Consider the following 20967-nt stretch of genomic DNA (forward strand, 5'->3'; position numbering starts at 1 on the left):
TCCTGATCAATGATCCTGATATAATCCTGATAAATTAGCCTGAGATATAATCCTGATAAATGATCCCGATGAATGATCTGATAAATGATCCTGATGAATGATCCTGATGAATGATTCTGATAAATGATCCTGATATATAATCCTGATAAATCATCCTGATAAATGATCCCGATGAATGATCCTAATATAAATGATCTTGATAAATGATCCTGATGAATGATCCCGATAAAGGATCCTGATAGAAATTATCCTGATAAAAATTATTCTGATAAATGATCCTCATATAAATAATCCTGATGAATGATCCCGATAAATGATCCTGATGAATGATCCTGATGAATAATCTGGATAAATGATCCTGATGAATGATCCTGATGAATAATCTGGATAAATAATCCTGATAAATGATCCTGATGAATGATCCTGATAAATGATCCTGATAAATGATCCTGATAAATGATCCTGATAAATGATCCTGATGAATGATCCTGATAAATGATCCTGATAAATGATCCTGATGAATGATCCTGATAAATGATCCTGATATAAATAATGCTGATCAATGTTCCTGATAAATGTTCCTGATAAATGATCCCAATCAAAGTTCCTGATGAATGATCCTGATAAATGATCCTGATGAATTATCCTGATAAATTATCCCGATATAATCCTGATCAATGTTCCTGATAAATGATCCTGGTGAATGATCCTGATAAATAATCCTGATGAATGATCCTGATATAATCCTGATAAATGATTCTGATATAAATAATCCTGATCAATGATTCTGATGAATGATCCTGATATAATCCTGATAAATGATCCTGATATAAATAATCCTGATCAATGATTCTGATAAATGATCCTGATAAATGATCCTGATATAATCCTGATAAATCATTCTGATAAATGATCCTGATGAATCATCCTTGCTGTGAGGGTCATAAGGACAGAGGGATGTCGTATGCTGTAAAGCCCTGTGAGGCTAATTGTGATTTGTGATATTGGGCTTTATAAATAAAATTGATTGATTGATTGATTGATAAATGATCCTGATACAAATAATCGTGTACCTGGCCCAGAGGGTTACTGGGGCCCTGCCCTGGAGCCAGGCCTGGGGTTGGGGCCTATGGGCAAGCGCCTGGTGGCCGGGCCTTCGCCCATGGGGTCCAGCCAGGCCCAGCCTGAACCGGCTACATGGGCTCGCCCCCCTGCAGGCCCACCACCCACAGAGGGATCCAGAAGGGTTCAGTGCTATGTGGATTGGGCAGCAGACCAAGGCAGGGGCCTTGGCGGTCCGATCCTCGGCTACAGAATCCCAATCAATGTTCCTGATAAATGATCCTGATGAATCATCCTGATAAATGATCCTGATATAATCCTGATCAATGTTCCTGATAAATGATCCCAATAAATGATCCTGATAAATGATCATGGTATGAATAATCCTGATCAATGATCCTGATGTAATCCTGATCAATGTTCCTGATAAATGATCCCAATAAATGATCCTGATAAATGATCCTGATATGAATAATCCTGATCAATGATCCTGATGTAATCTGATCAGTGTTCCTGATAAATGTTCCTGATAAATGTTCCTGATATGAATAATCCTGATCAATGATCCTGATGTAATTTGATCAATGTTCCTGATAAATGATCCTGATAAATGTTCCTGATAAATGATCCTGATAAATGTCCCTGATAAATGTTCCTGATAAATGCTCCTGATATAAATAATTCTGATCAGTGTTCCTGATCAATGATCCTGATCAATGATTCTGATCTGAATATCAGTGAAATTATTGGTGATTATCATTTTGTTCACAATCGTTCAGTCCTGACGGACTCCCTCTGCTGTGACAGACGTGTCCTACTTCGTCTCCGTCACGTGTTTCCATGGTTACTGCTGTCTGATTGAGATCTTGGTGGTGTTGTTTGACATCAGAGTCCAGACTGGACACGTCCGCTGTCGCCTGTCATCTGTTGCCATGGTTACAAAGGGTCAAACTACATCTTGAAACTGAGTTTTTCTTATTTGAGACATAAAAGGAGACTAAAGTGTCTTAAAGTTAATATGTCAGTTGGATATAAGTCCCAGAGACCATCAGCAGAGCAGAGTCTCAGTGTCTCAGTCATCAGGGACGTCCTGCAGCTGACAGGGGACCCACTTAGAGCTTGTCCCGTCACCTCACCGCCATCAGCAGTTTGTAACACATCTATGTGTTGTTGTGACTTCCTGTTTCAGACGCTGAGGAAGAAAAAGACCCGCCACAGTTCCAACCCTCCTCAGGAAGCTCACATCGGCTGGGTGATGGACTCCCGAGAACATCGGCCGCGCTCAGCGTCCATCAGGTCCGACTGTAGAAACACATTTATGGTCCAGCAGAGGACCTTCCTCTGTCACTGTGTGTCAGCCTCTCTGTTCTTCATCATCATCATCATCATCATCAACTCTGTTCTCTTAAACTGTATTCACCTGATTCAGTTCATACAAAACACTTCACTTCTTCACACTCAGTGTTTATTATGATAACATGTAACAGTTAACATGTAACAGTGGAGCCACATTGTTTCTCTTCCTGAGGAAACATTAGAAATGCAATAAAACTACAGCAGATTGTTATTTTCACCATTGATTATTTTCCTTGCTGACGTCTTGTCGTCTTCTCCGTCCTCCTACAGCAGCTCCAACGCCTCTCCGTCAGAAGGAGGCCCGCTGACAGGAAGTTACGGCTGCACCCCCCAATCTCTGCCCAAATTCTGGCATCCATCCCACGAGCTGCTGAGAGACAACGGCTTCACTCAGCAGGGATATCACAAGTACCTCCGACGGTGCCTGAACGGTACAACAGCAACAAATTACTGCAGCCAGAGTTTAGCAGCCAGAGTTCAGCAGCCAGAGTTCAGCAGCCAGAGTTTAGCAGCCAGAGTTTAGCAGCCAGAGTTTAGTAGCCAGAGTTTAGCAGCCAGAGTTTAGTAGCCAGAGTTCAGCAGCCAGAGTTCAGCAGCCAGAGTTTAGTAGCCAGAGTTTAGCAGCCAGAGTTTAGCAGCCAGAGTTTAGCAGCCAGAGTTTACTAGCCAGAGTTTAGTAGCCAGAGTTCAGCAGCCAGAGTTTAGTAGCCAGAGTTTAGTAGCCAGAGTTTAGCAGCCAGAGTTTAGCAGCCAGAGTTTAGCAGCCAGAGTTTAGCAGCCAGAGTTTAGTAGCCAGAGTTCAGCAGCCAGAGTTTAGTAGCCAGAGTTTAGTAGCCAGAGTTTAGCAGCCAGAGTTTAACAGCCAGAGTTTACTAGCCAGAGTTTACTAGCCAGAGTTTACTAGCCAGAGTTTAGCAGCCAGAGTTTAGCAGTCAGAGTTCAGCAGCCAGAGTTCAGAGTTCAGCAGCCAGAGTTCAGCAGTCAGAGTTCAGAGTTCAGCAGCCAGAGTTCAGAGTTCAGCAGCCACAGTTCAGCATCCACAGTTCAGCAGTCAGAGTTCAGCAGCCAGAGTTCAGCATCCACAGTTCAGCAGCCACAGTTCAGCAGCCAGAGTTCAGAGTTCAGCAGCCACAGTTCAGCATCCACAGTTCAGCAGCCACAGTTCAGCATCCACAGTTCAGCAGTCAGAGTTCAGCAGCCACAGTTCAGAGTTCAGCAGCCACAGTTCAGCAGCCACAGTTCAGCAGCCAGAGTTTAGTAGCCAGAGTTTAGCAGCCGGAGTTTACTAGCCAGAGTTTACTAGCCAGAGTTTAGCAGCCAGAGTTTAGTAGCCAGAGTTTAGTAGCCAGAGTTTCGCAGCCAGAGTTTAGTAGCCAGAGTTTAGTAGCCAGAGTTTAGCAGCCGGAGTTTACTAGCCAGAGTTTACTAGCCAGAGTTTAGCAGCCAGAGTTTAGTAGCCAGAGTTTAGTAGCCAGAGTTTCGCAGCCAGAGTTTAGTAGCCAGAGTTTAGCAGCCAGAGTTTACTAGCCAGAGTTTACTAGCCAGAGTTTAGCAGCCAGAGTTTACTAGCCAGAGTTCAGAGTTCAGCAGCCAGAGTTCAGCAGTCAGAGTTCAGAGTTCAGCAGCCAGAATTCAGCAGCCAGAGTTCAGAGTTCAGCAGCCAGAGTTCAGCAGCCAGAGTTCAGCAGCCAGAGTTCAGCAGTCAGAGTTCAGAGTTCAGCAGCCACAGTTCAGCAGCCACAGTTCAGCAGTCAGAGTTCAGCAGCCAGAGTTCAGAGTTCAGCAGCCAGAGTTCAGCAGCCAGAGTTCAGCAGCCAGAGTTCAGCAGCCAGAGTTCAGAGTTCAGCAGCCAGAGTTCAGCAGCCAGAGTTCAGAGTTCAGCAGCCACAGTTCAGCAGCCAGAGTTCAGAGTTCAGCAGCCACAGTTCAGCCGCCAGAGTTCAGAGTTCAGCAGCCACAGTTTAGCAGCCAGAGTTTAGCAGCCACAGTTCAGCAGCCACAGTTCAGCAGCCAGAGTTCAGCAGCCAGAGTTTAGCAGCCAGAGTTTAGCAGCCACAGTTCAGCAGCCACAGTTCAGCAGCCAGAGTTCAGCAGCCAGAGTTCAGCAGTCAGAGTTCAGAGTTCAGCAGCCAGAGTTCAGAGTTCAGCAGCCAGAGTTCTGCAGTCAGAGTTCAGAGTTCAGCAGCCAGAGTTCAGCAGCCAGAGTTCAGCAGCCAGAGTTCAGAGTTCAGCAGCCAGAGTTCAGAGTTCAGCAGCCACAGTTCAGCAGTCAGAGTTCAGAGTTCAGCAGCCAGAGTTTAGCAGCCAGAGTTCAGAGTTCAGCAGCCACAGTTCAGCAGCCACAGTTCAGCAGCCAGAGTTCAGCAGCCAGAGTTCAGAGTTCAGCAGCCACAGTTCAGCAGCCACAGTTCAGCAGCCACGGTTCAGCAGCCAGAGTTCAGCAGTCAGAGTTCAAAGTTCAGCAGTCAGAGTTCAGAGTTCAGCAGCCAGAGTTCAGCAGCCAGAGTTCAGCAGCCACAGTTCAGCAACCAGAGTTCAGAGTTCAGCAGCCACAGTTCAGCAGCCACAGTTCAGCAGCCAGAGTTTAGCAGCCAGAGTTTAGCAGCCAGAGTTCAGCAGCCAGAGTTCAGCAGCCACAGTTCAGCAGCCAGAGTTTAGCAGCCAGAGTTTAGCAGCCAGAGTTCAGCAGCCACAGTTCAGCAGCCAGAGTTTAGCAGCCAGAGTTTAGTAGCCAGAGTTTAGTAGCCAGAGTTCAGAGTTCAGCAGCCACAGTTCAGCAGTCAGAGTTCAGAGTTCAGCAGTCAGAGTTCAGAGTTCAGCAGCCACAGTTCAGCAGTCAGAGTTCAGAGTTCAGCAGTCAGAGTTCAGCAGCCACAGTTCAGCAGTCAGAGTTCAGAGTTCAGCAGTCAGAGTTCAGAGTTCAGCAGCCAGAGTTTAGTAGCCAGAGTTCAGCAGCCAGAGTTCAGAATTCAGCAGCCAGAGTTCAGCAGCCAGAGTTTAGCAGCCAGAGTTTAGCAGCCAGAGTTTAGCAGCCACAGTTCAGCAGCCACAGTTCAGCAGCCACGGTTCAGCAGCCAGAGTTTAGCAGCCAGAGTTCAGAGTTCAGCAGCCAGAGTTTAGCAGCCAGAGTTTAGCAGCCAGAGTTCAGCAGCCAGAGTTTAGCAGCCAGAGTTCAGCAGCCAGAGTTCAGCAGCCAGAGTTCAGCAGTCAGAGTTCAGAGTTCAGCAGCCACAGTTCAGCAGCCAGAGTTTAGCAGCCAGAGTTTAGCAGCCAGAGTTCAGCAGCCAGAGTTTAGCAGCCAGAGTTCAGCAGCCAGAGTTTAGCAGCCAGAGTTTAGTAGCCAGAGTTCAGCAGCCAGAGTTTAGCAGCCAGAGTTCAGCAGCCAGAGTTTAGTAGCCAGAGTTCAGCAGCCAGAGTTCAGAGTTCAGCAGCCAGAGTTTAGTCGCCAGAGTTCAGCAGCCAGAGTTCAGAGTTCAGCAGCCAGAGTTCAGCAGCCAGAGTTTAGCAGCCAGAGTTTAGCAGCCACAGTTCAGCAGCCACAGTTCAGCAGCCACGGTTCAGCAGCCAGAGTTTAGCAGCCAGAGTTCAGAGTTCAGCAGCCAGAGTTTAGCAGCCAGAGTTTAGCAGCCAGAGTTCAGCAGCCAGAGTTTAGCAGCCAGAGTTTAGCAGCCAGAGTTTAGCAGCCAGAGTTCAGCAGCCAGAGTTCAGCAGCCAGAGTTCAGCAGCCAGAGTTTAGCAGCCACAGTTCAGCAGCCACAGTTCAGCAGCCACAGTTCAGCAGCCACGGTTCAGCAGCCACGGTTCAGCAGCCAGAGTTTAGCAGCCAGAGTTCAGAGTTCAGCAGCCAGAGTTTAGCAGCCAGAGTTTAGCAGCCAGAGTTCAGCAGCCAGAGTTTAGCAGCCAGAGTTCAGCAGCCAGAGTTCAGCAGCCAGAGTTCAGCAGCCAGAGTTTAGCAGCCAGAGTTCAGAGTTCAGCAGCCACAGTTCAGCAGCCACAGTTCAGCAGCCAGAGTTTAGCAGCCAGAGTTCAGCAGCCAGAGTTCAGCAGCCAGAGTTCAGCAGCCAGAGTTTAGCAGCCAGAGTTCAGCAGCCAGAGTTTAGCAGCCAGAGTTTAGTAGCCAGAGTTCAGAGTTCAGCAGCCAGAGTTTAGCAGCCAGAGTTCAGCAGCCAGAGTTTAGCAGCCAGAGTTTAGCAGCCAGAGTTCAGAGTTCAGCAGCCACAGTTCAGCAGCCAGAGTTTAGCAGCCAGAGTTTAGCAGCCAGAGTTCAGCAGTCAGAGTTCAGCAGTCAGAGTTCAGCAGCCAGAGTTCAGCAGCCACAGTTCAGCAGCCAGAGTTTAGCAGCCAGAGTTTAGCAGCCAGAGTTTAGCAGCCAGAGTTCAGCAGCCAGAGTTTAGCAGCCAGAGTTCAGCAGCCAGAGTTTAGCAGCCAGAGTTCAGCAGCCAGAGTTTAGCAGCCAGAGTTCAGCAGCCAGAGTTTAGCAGCCAGAGTTCAGCAGCCAGAGTTTAGCAGCCAGAGTTCAGCAGCCAGAGTTCAGCAGCCACAGTTCAGCAGCCAGAGTTTAGCAGCCAGAGTTTAGCAGCCACAGTTCAGCAGCCACAGTTCAGCAGCCAGAGTTTAGCAGCCAGAGTTCAGCAGCCAGAGTTTAGTAGCCAGAGTTCAGAGTTCAGCAGCCAGAGTTTACTAGCCAGAGTTCAGCAGCCAGAGTTCAGCAGCCAGAGTTCAGCAGCCAAAGTTCAGCAGCCAGAGTTCAGCAGCCACAGTTTAGCAGCCACAGTTTAGCAGCCAGAGTTCAGCAGCCAGAGTTCAGCAGCCAGAGTTTAGTAGCCAGAGTTCAGAGTTCAGCAGCCAGAGTTTACTAGCCAGAGTTCAGCAGCCAGAGTTCAGCAGCCAGAGTTCAGTAGCCAGAGTTCAGAGTTCAGCAGCCAGAGTTCAGCATCATGTCCTTAGATCAGATTTATAAGGAACAGGTGTCAGATGGACTGTTTCTCATCTACCTAATAACTGAAGACATGACGCTGTCTCTGTGCTCTCTGGTGACTGACTCCATGTTTGATTCAGTCAGATTTATAAGGAACAGGTGCTGATGGTCCATGGTGTCTCTGCACTCTCTGATGACTGACTGGATACTTGTTTTAATCGCCGTGTGTTTCAGAGAGGAAACGGTTGGGGATCGGCCAGTCTCAGGAGATGAACACTCTGTTCAGGTTCTGGTCGTTTTTCCTGAGAGACAACTTCAACAGGAAGATGTACGAAGAGTTTAAACAGCGCGCGCTGGAAGACGCCAAAGAGAACTACAGGTGAGGACGACAGGATGATGATGAAATACTGAGCTCTGTCTCAGACATGTCTCTGAGCCTCAGGTGGGACATGTTTACACAGACCAGCTGAGACACGTGTTACATTGACATCAGAGGGTCAAAGGTCAGAGGTTTGTAAGAGGAGATTCATAAGTGTTCAGAGTTCTTTAAGTCCTGAGTCGATAAAATCCAAATCCTGAGGTGGAGATAGGTCCCTGCTTTTATTGTGGTCGTCTGTGACTGACATGATGTCACATTCGCTTCAAGAGAAACTGAGGTGAGACAGCAGAAAATGGCGGACGGTTCGAGGAGGCGGACCTTCAGCTGCTGGAATAACTACTCAGATTCAGTCAGCTCAGCGTGGACTCCCTGCTGTATCAGATTGGTCTGTGTCCAGAGCTTCTGCCCGCTCTTTGCCTGGTGAATGTCCTCCCAGCAGCAGGACGTGAGGTGGAGAGGCTGCAGGGTGGGGCTGATTCTCATCTGTGGTCTGATAAACAGAGAGGGGGCGGGGCAAAGTGGACGATCTGACACATTTTAAAGATCGACTCGAACAGAGACTCCGCCCACTGCCTGGAGTTTATGATTGTAATGACCTGTGTTTGGGGCCTCCTCTGTTGGGGCGGAGCTAGAAACCCTGCAGTCTGATTGGTCAGTAGAGGATAGTCACTCTGGTTTAATGTAACCTCTGTTCATACATCAGTAAACTAGAGCTATAAAATGACTTCATTCACTTTAAGGTGGAACGTTTACTGTCATATTACTGAGTGCACGAGCTGACCACATGTCTGTAGGTTAACATGTGTCTGTGGTCTGTCTGAAGGTTAACGTGTGTCTGTGGTCTGTCTGCAGGTTAACGTGTGTCTGTGGTCTGTCTGAAGGTTAACGTGTGTCTGTGGTCTGTCTGCAGGTTAACGTGTGTCTGTGGTCTGTCTGCAGGTTAACGTGTGTCTGTGGTCTGTCTGTAGGTTAACATGTGTCTGTGGTCTGTCTGTAAGTTAACATGTGTCTGTGGTCTGTCTGCAGGTTAACATGTGTCTGTGGTCTGTCTGTAAGTTAACGTGTGTCTGTGGTCTGTCTGTAGGTTAACGTGTGTCTGTGGTCTGTCTGTAAGTTAACATGTGTCTGTGGTCTGTCTGTAAGTTAACGTGTGTCTGTGGTCTGTCTGTAAGTTAACATGTGTCTGTGGTCTGTCTGTAAGTTAACGTGTGTCTGTGGTCTGTCTGTAAGTTAACATGTGTCTGTGGTCTGTCTGTAAGTTAACGTGTGTCTGTGGTCTGTCTGTAAGTTAACATGTGTCTGTGGTCTGTCTGTAAGTTAACGTGTGTCTGTGGTCTGTCTGCAGGTTAACATGTGTCTGTGGTCTGTCTGTAAGTTAACGTGTGTCTGTGGTCTGTCTGAAGGTTAACATGTGTCTGTGGTCTGTCTGCAGGTTAACATGTGTCTGTGGTCTGTCTGCAGGTTAACATGTGTCTGTGGTCTGTCTGCAGGTACGGTCTGGAGTGTCTGTTCAGATACTACAGTTACGGTCTGGAGAAGAGGTTCAGGTTGGACCTGTTCAAGGATTTCCAGGAGGAGACGCTCAAGGACTTTGAGAAAGGTAACAAACATCAGAGTGACTGAGCATGCTCAGACTGCACCTGACAGTGACTTCCTGTCACAGATCTCTGTATCAGCAGTGATGCATTAGATGATGTCATCAGATCATCATCAGTAGATTTAAATATTAAACTGTTTTATAACAGATTAAAGAGTTTGAAGATGAATGTGAAAATCTGCAGTTATTGATTGTTGTAGATTAGAAACCCTAAACAAACTGTTGATGATGATGATGATGATGATGCAGGTCAGCTGTACGGTCTGGAGAAGTTCTGGGCCTTCCTGAAATACTCAAAGATCAAGAAGCAGCCGATCGACCCGAAGCTTCAGGAACATCTGTCTCAGTTCAAGAACCTGGAGGACTTCAGGGTGGTGGTGAGTCACGACCACACGTCTCTGTTGGTCATCATGCATCACATGACCTCTGACCTCTGACCTCTGTGCTCGCAGCCCCCGATGGGAGAGGAGGGAGGCAGGAGGAGACGTCACTCATCCTCGGCCGGGGATGAAGGAAGGCGTCGGCGTCATCCTTCCAACACTACCTCAAAATCTACGCAGGCCTCCAAATCCTCCACTGCCGCTGCCTCCACAGCGCAGAACACAGCCAAAGATAGCGCCCAGAAAGCAGGCGCTGCTGCCCACGGGAAGAAGAGCGAGTCTGGAGGCGGGAAGAAGGAAAGTGTGGCACCAAATAAATGAAGCTGCTTCCTGTAGGCGTGGCTTTGGATACAATTGTAGAGTGCGGAGGCGGCAGCAGCAGCTGTGAGGTCAGCGGCGGCTCTTTTCAGCAGCAGACAGTTTGGTATGAAGAGACACTGAGCGTGGTTTAATTAGATTGTTTTTATCTGTGCATTTCATTTAAAGCGAAGCGACGTGTAGGCAGCGAGCTTGACCGCGCGCACCCGATCCTCCGCTCATAACGTTTACAAAAAAAAAAAAAAAATGCATTCCTGCATTTTCTGCCTTCTTCTTCTCTCACATGCCAAAAGTGTCGTTCGGAGCTCCGCCCTGTTCGGACACCTCTGCAGCTGTGATTCTAGTTTGCCAACATACGGCAGGTCGTCCTGCGTGCCTTAACCTGAGGATGATGTCAGCGACTCGTCACCTGTCCAGGTGTCACCGCCTGATTCATATCGTACTCTTTTCATACAACACAAACATCTGTTTTATTTTATGGTGACAATCAGGTTGCAGTGATGTAATGAGTGAAGGACCGCCCCCAACTGACCTGCAGAACAATGTTCCGTTTGACGCTCACACGCACGTAGAATAATTTATTCTTTTCTTTTTACGTGATTAGATTTTTAGTTTTCGGGAATCAGAGCAGTTTTAATGGTTTCTGCTGGAACGATGGCGTGAGGCTGGCGTCATCAAACGACACTATATTTTAGCTTGAAGTTCATTTCCTGTTTGAGGCTTGGTGCTCGTCAGCACTTCAATCATTTCCTGTCTTTCCTTCATCAGTGACTTAAAAAAATAAAAAGGTTTTTAGAGTTGAATTAAAGAAAAAAATGTAAATACTATAAAAATGATTTTCAGTTATTCTCTGATCTGAAGACGTGATTTGTTTTATCGGTCGTGTGGCGTGGAGTGTTTTAGTGATGATGATGATGATGATGCATGTTGATGACACGTCTGTAACATGAATTAAAATATAAAGGAACAGTTGATTGTACCAAACTGGTCTCTGTGTCATGTGTCACACACTCTCTCATCTGTCTGTCTGTCTGTCTGTCTGTACCAGGGGCCAGAACTTTTAAAGTTCTTCAGTGTGTTGTGATGTGATCGTGTCAGTTTCCTCACATTTGATTATCATTTTCTACCTGTGTCATTAAATCAGAAGACCTTTGGCTGAGTGTCTTCCTCTGTATTTTGGCCTGTTGGTGACGTAACTGTCACTGTGGCTCCTGAAAACTGTTGATGACATGTTTCACTGTTTGCTGACGTCTGCAGATAAAATCATTAATTGATTAATCAAATAAAACAATCAGTAGAATCAATAATGAAAGGAGTCTTTAGCTGCAGCTGTGTATTTACCATCAGGGACTGTTCTTTATTCATGAATTTAAATTTATATATATATATATATATATATATATATATATAAGCTTTAAAATGTAATTTTTTAAAAAAAATATGAGTTTTTGTAATTTTTTAAAAAACAATGGATTTTTCATTATATATTTGTATTTTAAAAAAGCTTTAAATTGATTTATCTAATAGATTTTTTAAAAAGGCCTTTTTATAAGATGTTTAAAAAGTTTAAGAAATTTTAAAGTCAATTTTAATTTAATTATTAATTAATTTAATTTCTTATTTTTTTATTTCATAACTTTTAACTTTCAATCATGAAAAGGTAACTTTTAAAAATCTAATAAGTCATTAATGGTGGAGGGAGGGTCACTGCAGACACACCTCCCTCAGGCCCTTCTTATTTTTTTATGTGTATATATAAACACACAGACACACACACATATATATATATATATATGTGTGTGTGTGTGTGTGTGTTTATACATATATGTGTACACATTGAGATTTGGGTTATTCCGGCCTTTACAGAGACATACAGAACAGTCCCTTCTTATTTCGTTTCTTGTGAACATTCATGTTGTGTATGTGGAGCCTGATCTGACCCGAGCCTCACACCGCTGCTGCATAGAGAACAGTCCCTAACTCGAGCGGTCCCCCAGCACACACTGGAACAGCCCCTCAGCTCCCGCTCAACCAGTGGTTCCGCTGTTCCCGACAGGACGTGAACGCAGCCTGTGGCCGGGGCGGGTAGGCGCTAACCGAGCAGTATGGCGGACGATGGAGACAGTTCGAGCGGACCAGTAGACACCAGCGGCGGCCATGGTTCAGCGGACGAGTCGGACGGGCTCGGGCTCGGCGGGATGCTGCTGAACGTCAGCATTGTGGTGGCGGTGGTGGCGGTGTGTGTCGCGGTGTACCGGCGGTGGGGCAGGCGGCTCGTCTCCGACGCGGCCCTGGGCGACGAGGCCTCGGCGCTGCCTAAGATGAGGAGACGGGACTTCACTCTGGAGCAGCTGCGGGAGTACGACGGGCTCCAGAACCCGCGCATCCTCATGGCCGTCAACATGAAGGTCTTCGACGTCACCAGCGGGAAGAAGTTTTACGGTAAAGGTGAGTGTGGGGACCGGAAGGAGGCTGGAGGGACGGCCGGGACAGTTAGCTTCAGGTGCCCGCTCACGGTGAGCTGTCCCGGACACTACGTTTGGGCGCAATCGGCTGTGCTTTGCTTAGTTTAGCTTAGCTTAGCTTAGCTTAGCTTAGCTTAGCTCGGTGGGCTTTGTCTGTGTTGTTGAATGGGATGCTAGCCGTTAGCTCGGTAGCTCAGCTGTTTCCCGGGTGGTGACTGATGTGACGGAGCTTTAACACGTCTTGACTTTATCTTTATTAACATTAAACATTTAAAACTTTATTTAGTTTAAAGTTACTGAGGCTGGAGATTAGGAGCAGCTAGCCTGCTAACATTAGCCTGTTAGCTTGTTGACGTGCACAGGGGACAGTGCACCGTCTGCTGTCTGTCTGTCTCTCTGTCTGTCTGTCTGTCTCTCTCTCTGTCTGTCTGTCTGTAGCCTGTTTACACTGATGCATGAAGAACTTTGCACCAACATTTAAACCTTAAACTGTTTTAATCTGACTTTATTAAGTCACACTGACTCCGGTGTGACGGAGCACCGACTGTTGTGCTGCGCTACGTCAAAGTTTATTTATAGACGTGTTTATTGATTTCACAGAAAGAAACAATACAGCAAATAAACAACAACAAAACAACCCAACCTCGTGCAGCTAAAACAAAATCTGCTGCAAACATGAAGCTAACATGTTCATAAATGAAACTGAAGCACCTCATTAGGGACTGTTCTCTACTTATCAGTGTGAACACATGACCCTCCCTCAGTGACTGCAGATGAACACATGACTGACCCTCAGTGACTGCAGATGAACACATGACTGACCCTCAGTGACTGCAGATGAACACATGACCCTTCCTCAGTGACTGCAGATGAACACATGACCGACCCTCAGTGACTGCAGATGAACACATGACCCTTGCTCAGTGACTGCAGATGAACACATGACCCTTGCTCAGTGACTGCAGATGAACACATGACCCTTGCTCAGTGACTGCAGATGAACACATGACCCTTCCTCAGTGACTGCAGATGAACACATGACTGACCCTCAATGACTGCAGATGAACACATGACCCTTGCTCAGTGACTGCAGATGAACACATGACCCTTGCTCAGTGACTGCAGATGAACACATGACCGACCCTCAGTGACTGCAGATGAACACATGACCCTTCCTCAGTGACTGGAGATGATCACATGACCCTCCCTCAGTGACTGCAGATGAACACATGACCCTGCTCCATTGATCACTTGTTAGAGTTCATAAAAGTTTTTCTCTTGTCGTACAAACGTTTTGTTTCGGTCACATTTTAAATGAGACATAGTAAAACGTGATTCCGATAAAATCTGACTTATTATCATTATTATTATTATTTTTGGGTCTTATAAGAGTGGGCTACAATGAGTACTGGGCCATCAAATCACAGCATCCGCGGTGAGAGGACACGGAATTGTGCGCGCTTTTATGCACGCGGACGTAGGTGATCACAGATATTTGACGTGGGAAAGATGTAGCCAGATGTATTACCTGTTTTAGATACGTGGCTGGCTGTCCGTCCGTCTGTCCGTAGCACGAGTCATGTGTGCCACTTCACCACCGACCCGTGTGTAAAAGTGCAAACAGTCCCTCAGCAGGTAGGGCTGTCCCTCCTTGGGGCAATGAATGAGGAAATAATCGCCCCAGCCCCAATACGCAAAATGGGGTCAAACCCCCAGCGGCTATTAGGTGCCCAGCGGCTGTATGCCACCGGGCGACTATTTGGAAATATAGGGTATGTGACAATAATCGTAGGTGTATAATAACAGTAGAAGTGTGACTAATGATAACAGCAGCAGCAGGAGGCATCTGGCAGGACCACAGCAGCTCTTGTAGGCTGAAATCAAGACGATCACATTAACCAGTGAGCAATCATCAGACTTGACAATTATCACGGGAAGAACAATCTTTGTTATATCGAGATAACGAGATAATTAATTCTTATCACAGGAAAACAGTCTTTGTTATATCGAGGTAACGAAATAATAAGTCGTTATCATGAGATAACGGTGCACCAAAAAAAAAAAAAAAATACATGGCTGTTCTCGTATTCCGTACTGGACAGCTATGTTGTCTATGTAATAATATGTCGGTTATGCCCAGGTATTGAATCAAATGTGTTTTAAGACATTTTGCTTAGTTCACCTTATTGTCTATTTGTCTCATCGTGCTTCGTGGACACGGCGATGTGAATAGCGCTGTTTCAGCTCATTTCTGCTCACTTTTGAGGACTTCCAGGTCTGTTTTCCTCTGCTGAATGAAACCATGGCGACACGAAATGCGGGTACCTTATTGGTGTAGCGCGATCACGTGACGGCCGTGCCACCACTCGTGTACCAAATCTCATTACGCTCAGACGGAACAAGTGCCGAATTACGACCCCGATCACAGGACTCTTGCGGGGTTATGAGCTATGAACTCCCGCTGATTAGCTGAACATGTATCGATCTTCTTTATGAAGTAAAGATCGTGTAGTCCCCAGATGTCGGAGCGGAAATCAGTTGCTGTGAGACCTTTTCTGATTCACCTTACGGCCTAAAATGAAAGATTAGATTATAATATTGATCGTGTGTGACAGGCCGATGATGACGGGTCAAATAACTGGTCTCATTTCTCTACATTGATCTGTTACAGTTCAGTTTGAGCTCCGTCACGTTACAGAAGTTTTTATGATCCAGATATTTGAGGATGATTTCTGATCTGATGGATGAGACGCTCTGTAAAACATATTGATCACTGTGTGTAGATGAGGACAGTGATGGGGAGGTATCGCAGTATTGTATGTGGGAAAATTGAAACGATAGACGGAGGCCAAATATTGATCTTGTACATTTTTATAAATGATTAATATTGCTAATACAAAATAAACCTGTGGTAGTTTACTAGAATAATAAAATCAGTCCAGGAGATAAATTCTGCTGCAATAAAATAAAAGGTATTGAAGAGAGAAACTTTGTCTATAAAATATAATCTTATTAAATGAAACAGAAAACAGACAAAATTTAAATACAGTAAAAAAATCACAATATAATCCAGATTATCTTATTTCAGTTCTCAGCACGTCAGAAAACATTTAAAATCACAGCAAAAATGTATCGTGATGAAATCGTATGGTCACTGTTGGGATCATATATTGATCATATATTGATCATATATTGAGATTGTATGTTCTGTATGGTGGAGCTGTGGTGATTCACTGGGTCAGGTATCGATTGAATTTTATTGATTCTGAATCTTGTTATGATTTTGCTGCGATCGATTCAGAGTTTTGATATTAATATGATTTTAAAAAAAAAAAAAAAAAAAAAAAAAAGGGTGACATGTAGTAGAGATGTAACGATACCAGAAACTCTCAATACAATATTATCACGATATTTACACAAGGGGAAAAAAAGAGAAAATTTATTGTTAAAAATAGCTATTTTATTCAAAAATAGTGCATGTACACTGTACAGCATGTTATTTTTAACTTGGAAGCGTATCATAAACAAATCAACACACAGTTGAACATGTGCTTTCATTTCCCCCCCATTACTGCTAGGCAGGCAGTCATTAAAGTGCCATAACAAAGTCATGTCAGTTAAAACTATAGTGACAGAATATGAAAATGGAAACATTCAGTATTTTTTAACCTACTCTGAACAAAAGTCGTGTAGCACTATTACTAGAAAGTCATCTGAATGATATCAAATTATGAGGATAGAGTCGTCTTAATATTCATCAAATATACAGAACTTAGAACAATCAGACCCTGCAACGACAACAAAATTAACAAATCAGAAATAATGTAAACTCAATAACACACAATCCCTCACTCACAGATACACAGAGAGAGAGAGAGAGAGAGAGAGAGGTGGGTAGAGATGTGTGTAAAAGAAAACCAAAATAAATGAAGCCCAGCCGTTTCCCCGGAAGTCATAGAAAAACTCAAAAACACACATTGACTCAATTTGTTCACGCCAGGTTGACAATCTTGACATCAAGGAGACCCTGACACTTTCTCAGAACAGGAGATGAGGAGAGGAAAGCTCTGCTCCTGCGCTTTCATGTGATATGCGTGGCATTTCTGTGCGAGCCTGCATTCGTGAGTAATCCATCCAAAAGTAATGTGTGTGCAGAGCTGTATGAAAGCTCTGTTATACATTATTTTAGTGTAACTTTATCATTTTTTTTTCCCTGTGAAAACATTGGACTACCGACAAGTGCTTGGTCATGTCGGAAAGGCTTCTCACTATGACCAACGGTCGCGGAGAAAATCCACAGAGAAGAACAGTCAATCTCCTTACTTTTATTCGCTGTTTCCTCCGGTCACGCACGGGTCAGAGTCGGAGGCTGAGCTGCACGAGTCTGCTCTCACCTGTGCGTGCAGTTGCGTGCAAAGGATTATGGGGAATGTAGTCACACAGTCATATTACCGGCTCTGTAGGAGAACGCAGCTATACAACTACCGTGGCATTCCCACGACTGTATCGAGAATTTATTTTATGTGACACCGCGAAATTCGACATATCGTTACATGCCTAACATGTAGAGATGATATTAATGATGACTGTGTCACTGAAATAATTTCCTTCTTTTAGTTTCACTTAAAGAAACAACTCAGTTCATATTAATATATTAATGTCGTCTTATTTTAGCTTTGTTTATTTCTGTACTCTGGAGTGTGTGTGTGTGTGTGTGTGTTCCTTATTTGTTGCTTATTTTGTCACTTCCTGTTTCAGTGTGTGTGATGTGAAGAGAGGAGCTCACAGATACAAACATTAAACTCAGATATTATTAATGTAGAATAACAAACATCTGGAGCACAGGATACTGCAGACATGTAGTACAGGACGTTAAACACACGGTCTTTGAATGCAGCACACGTCGTCCTCCCTCCTGCCTCGTCCTGAACAAACTGAGAGTTAACTGAGAGCAGAGCGACACATACAAAGATCATGTTTCTTTACTTGAGTCTTTATACGTCTGTTTTTGTTTCTGTCGCTCCACATTCTGTCTGGCTTGTCTGACTCCCTCATCAAGTCTGTAATAAACTATAATTATTCAGCCAGCATTCCCCACGCGCTCACGTGTCACTGCTGCTATCTGACACCGCCTGAATCCACTCGGCTCACGCACCCTGACGCACATGTTTACAGTAGAGACTCGACAGGAGCTGATTGGACCGTGGAGTTTATCACAGTGGACTTCAGGCTGGGACGGCGTGTCCATCAGTCAACATGTGGGCAGGACAGGAAACTGATTTCTGACTCTGCTGATTGTGGATTCAGTTTATTTTAAATATCAAACAGTTTGTAGAAAGTTTGTTTTCAGGTTGTTTCTGGTGTTTGGGCCGTGAACGCACCACGAGCACCGCTCTTTAGTTTTTACACCCAGAGATTAATAAAAATAAATGTGAGCTGCAGAACAGGTCGGACAGGTGTGTGTCTGCAGCTCCGTTACAGCTCACGCCTCTTTATTTAATACAAGAAATGGAAAAGAAAAAGTCAAACACATGATGAAACGTTCACATGAATTAACTGTGAAGATGCAGCTGCAGCAGGCGGCCGAGCACCGTCCCTGTGTTATGATCCTGTTTAAATTGTTCTCAAATAAAAACAGTCACAATGGTCTTTTTTCTGCACCATCATGTTGCCTGCGTGCAGTGATGTCACTGCGTTGCGCTACAGGCGGTCCTAAAGACGGTGACGAGATGTGGCGGCAGCAGATGAGCAGGTCGATAGGAACGTCTGTAGAATATATTTTATTTATGACACAGTTTTAATACTTTAATGAGTTATTCTGGTTTATTGTCTTCTGAAACCTTTGAGCTCAGCTTTGAAGATCCTCCAGGAAGTGACATCACAATAATCAGAAAAACCAGCACATGTAGTGACGTCCTGTCTCCACAGCAGAGCTCAAAGGGTTAAAACATCTGAAACAAACAATGACCTTTCACAGCGGCCCGACCCGACACGATCAAACAGTACTCAGGACGTATTTCAGATGAAACCCGGCGCCGCAGGTCGCTCAGATATCAGGAGGACAGTAAATTACCCAGAGTTCCCATCGTCAGCTTAGGAGGTCCACACTCACTCAGGTCTGACACAAATGTGACACAGATGTGACAGGTTTGTTCTGCAGCGGTGAGTCGTGGCGTTTAAATAAACAACCTGAATGTGATAAGTATGAGCGAGTGAGATATCAGCATGTGTGTCGGTGAGGCGTGACGTGACGTGGCGTCTGATCTGGGGTTATGTAAGGTCAGAGAACAGAATCTAATCTGTGAGCTGATAGGACGTCTCTGCACTGTGCAGTTTATTTTCTTGTGTTGCAAAATGAGACGAAGAAAAGCTGCAGAGTTTCACATGCTGGTCAGATGATGATGATGATGAAGAGGAAACATCAGGAAGGCTCGGGGCGCTGTGTGAGACTGTAGTTCAGAGGCTGACAGTCACATGTCTCCAGTCTGAAGGGTTAAATATCAATCTGATAAAACACAGATGTCCTCTTTGTCCTCTGTATCCGTCCCACCTCAGAGATCAGTGATTGGTGGAGGTTAGCTAGACACATATCTGTATATGGAGGTTAACGGGACACACATCTGTATATGGAGGTTAGCGGGACACATATCTGTATATGGAGGTTAACGGGACACATCTGTAAATAGAGGATAACGGGACACATATCTGTATATGGAGGTTAGCTAGACACATATCTGTATATGGAGGTTAACGGGACACGCATCTGTATATGGAGGCTAGCTAGACACATATCTGTATATGGAGGTTAGCGGGACACACATCTGTATATGGAGGTTAGCTAGACACATATCTGTATATGGAGGTTAACGGGACACACATCTGTATATGGAGGTTAACGGGACACATCTGTATATGGAGGTTAACGGGACACACATCTGTATATGGAGGTTAACGGGACACATCTGTATATGGAGGTTAACGGGACACATATCTGTATATGGAGGTTAACGGGACACACATCTGTATATGGAGGTTAGCTAGACACATATCTGTATATGGAGGTTAGCTAAACACATATCTGTATATGGAGGTTAGCTAGACACATATCTGTATATGGAGGTTAGCTAAACACATATCTGTATATGGAGGTTAGCTAGACACATATCTGTATATGGAGGTTAGCGGGACACACATCTGTATATGGAGGTTAGCTAGACACATATCTGTATATGGAGGTTAGCTAGACACATATCTGTATATGGAGGTTAACGGGACACATCTGTATATGGAGGTTAACGGGACACACATCTGTATATGGAGGTTAACGGGACACATATCTGTATATGGAGGTTAACGGGACACACATCTGTATATGGAGGTTAGCTAGACACATATCTGTATATGGAGGTTAACGGGACACATCTGTAAATAGAGGATAACGGGACACACATCTGTATATGGAGGTTAGCTAGACACATATCTGTAAATGGAGGTTAGCTAAACACATATCTGTATATGGAGGTTAGCTAGACACATATCTGTATATGGAGGTTAGCTAGACACATATCTGTATATGGAGGTTAGCTAAACACACATCTGTATATGGAGGTTAGCTAGACACACATCTGTATATGGAGGTTAGCTAGACACATATCTGTATATGGAGGTTAGCTAGACACATCTGTATATGGAGGTTAGCGGGACACACATCTGTATATGGAGGTTAGCTAGACACATCTGTATATGGAGGTTAACGGGACACACATCTGTATATGGAGGTTAGCGGGACACATCTGTATATGGAGGTTAGCTAGACACATCTGTATATGGAGGTTAACGGGACACACATCTGTATATGGAGGTTAGCGGGACACATCTGTATATGGAGGTTAGCTAGACACATCTGTATATGGAGGTTAACGGGACACACATCTGTATATGGAGGTTAGCGGGACACATCTGTATATGGAGGTTAACGGGACACACATCTGTATATGGAGGTTAACGGGACACATCTGTATATGGAGGTTAACGGGACACACATCTGTATATGGAGGTTAACGGGACACATCTGTATATGGAGGTTAACGGGACACACATCTGTATATGGAGGTTAGCTAGACACATATCTGTATATGGAGGTTAACGGGACACACATCTGTATATGGAGGTTAACGGGACACATCTGTATATGGAGGTTAACGGGACACACATCTGTATATGGAGGTTAACGGGACACATCTGTATATGGAGGTTAACGGGACATATCTGTATATGGAGGTTAACGGGACACACATCTGTATATGGAGGTTAACGGGACACATCTGTATATGGAGGTTAACGGGACACACATCTGTATATGGAGGTTAACGGGACACATCTGTATATGGAGGTTAACGGGACATATCTGTATATGGAGGTTAGCGGGACACACATCTGTATATGGAGGTTAGCTAGACACATATCTGTATATGGAGGTTAACGGGACACAC

At 45.0% G+C, this 20967-nt stretch overlaps 2 protein-coding genes across 2 annotated transcripts in view; both read left to right on the forward strand.

The window, feature by feature from the left end:
• The window catches only part of larp1b (La ribonucleoprotein 1B), a 53480-nt gene extending 42486 nt beyond the window's left edge, over window positions 1-10994 (forward strand). The window contains exons 15-20 of the mRNA XM_049595801.1: window positions 2252-2358; window positions 2689-2849; window positions 7571-7715; window positions 9206-9315; window positions 9562-9689; window positions 9765-10994. Of these exons, the coding sequence (XP_049451758.1) occupies window positions 2252-2358; window positions 2689-2849; window positions 7571-7715; window positions 9206-9315; window positions 9562-9689; window positions 9765-10013 (900 nt within the window). The 3' untranslated portion in view covers window positions 10014-10994. The remainder of the gene's footprint in view (window positions 1-2251; window positions 2359-2688; window positions 2850-7570; window positions 7716-9205; window positions 9316-9561; window positions 9690-9764) is intronic.
• A 1042-nt stretch (window positions 10995-12036) lies between these two features.
• On the forward strand, window positions 12037-20280 carry pgrmc2 (progesterone receptor membrane component 2). The gene has a single exon (XM_049595797.1). The coding sequence runs from the start codon at window positions 12116-12118 to the stop codon at window positions 12581-12583; it is 468 nt and encodes a 155-aa protein (XP_049451754.1). The 5' UTR covers window positions 12037-12115; the 3' UTR covers window positions 12584-20280.
• Window positions 20281-20967: the final 687 nt, after the last annotated feature.

This window comes from Epinephelus fuscoguttatus, linkage group LG14 (assembly GCF_011397635.1).
Source record: "Epinephelus fuscoguttatus linkage group LG14, E.fuscoguttatus.final_Chr_v1".
Taxonomy (NCBI): Eukaryota; Metazoa; Chordata; class Actinopteri; order Perciformes; family Serranidae; genus Epinephelus; species Epinephelus fuscoguttatus.

Excerpts from the sequence above, each read along its gene's own strand:
- pgrmc2 (XM_049595797.1), top strand. The coding sequence starts at position 12,116 with ATGGCGGACGATGGAGACAGTTCGAGCGGACCAGTAGACACCAGCGGC.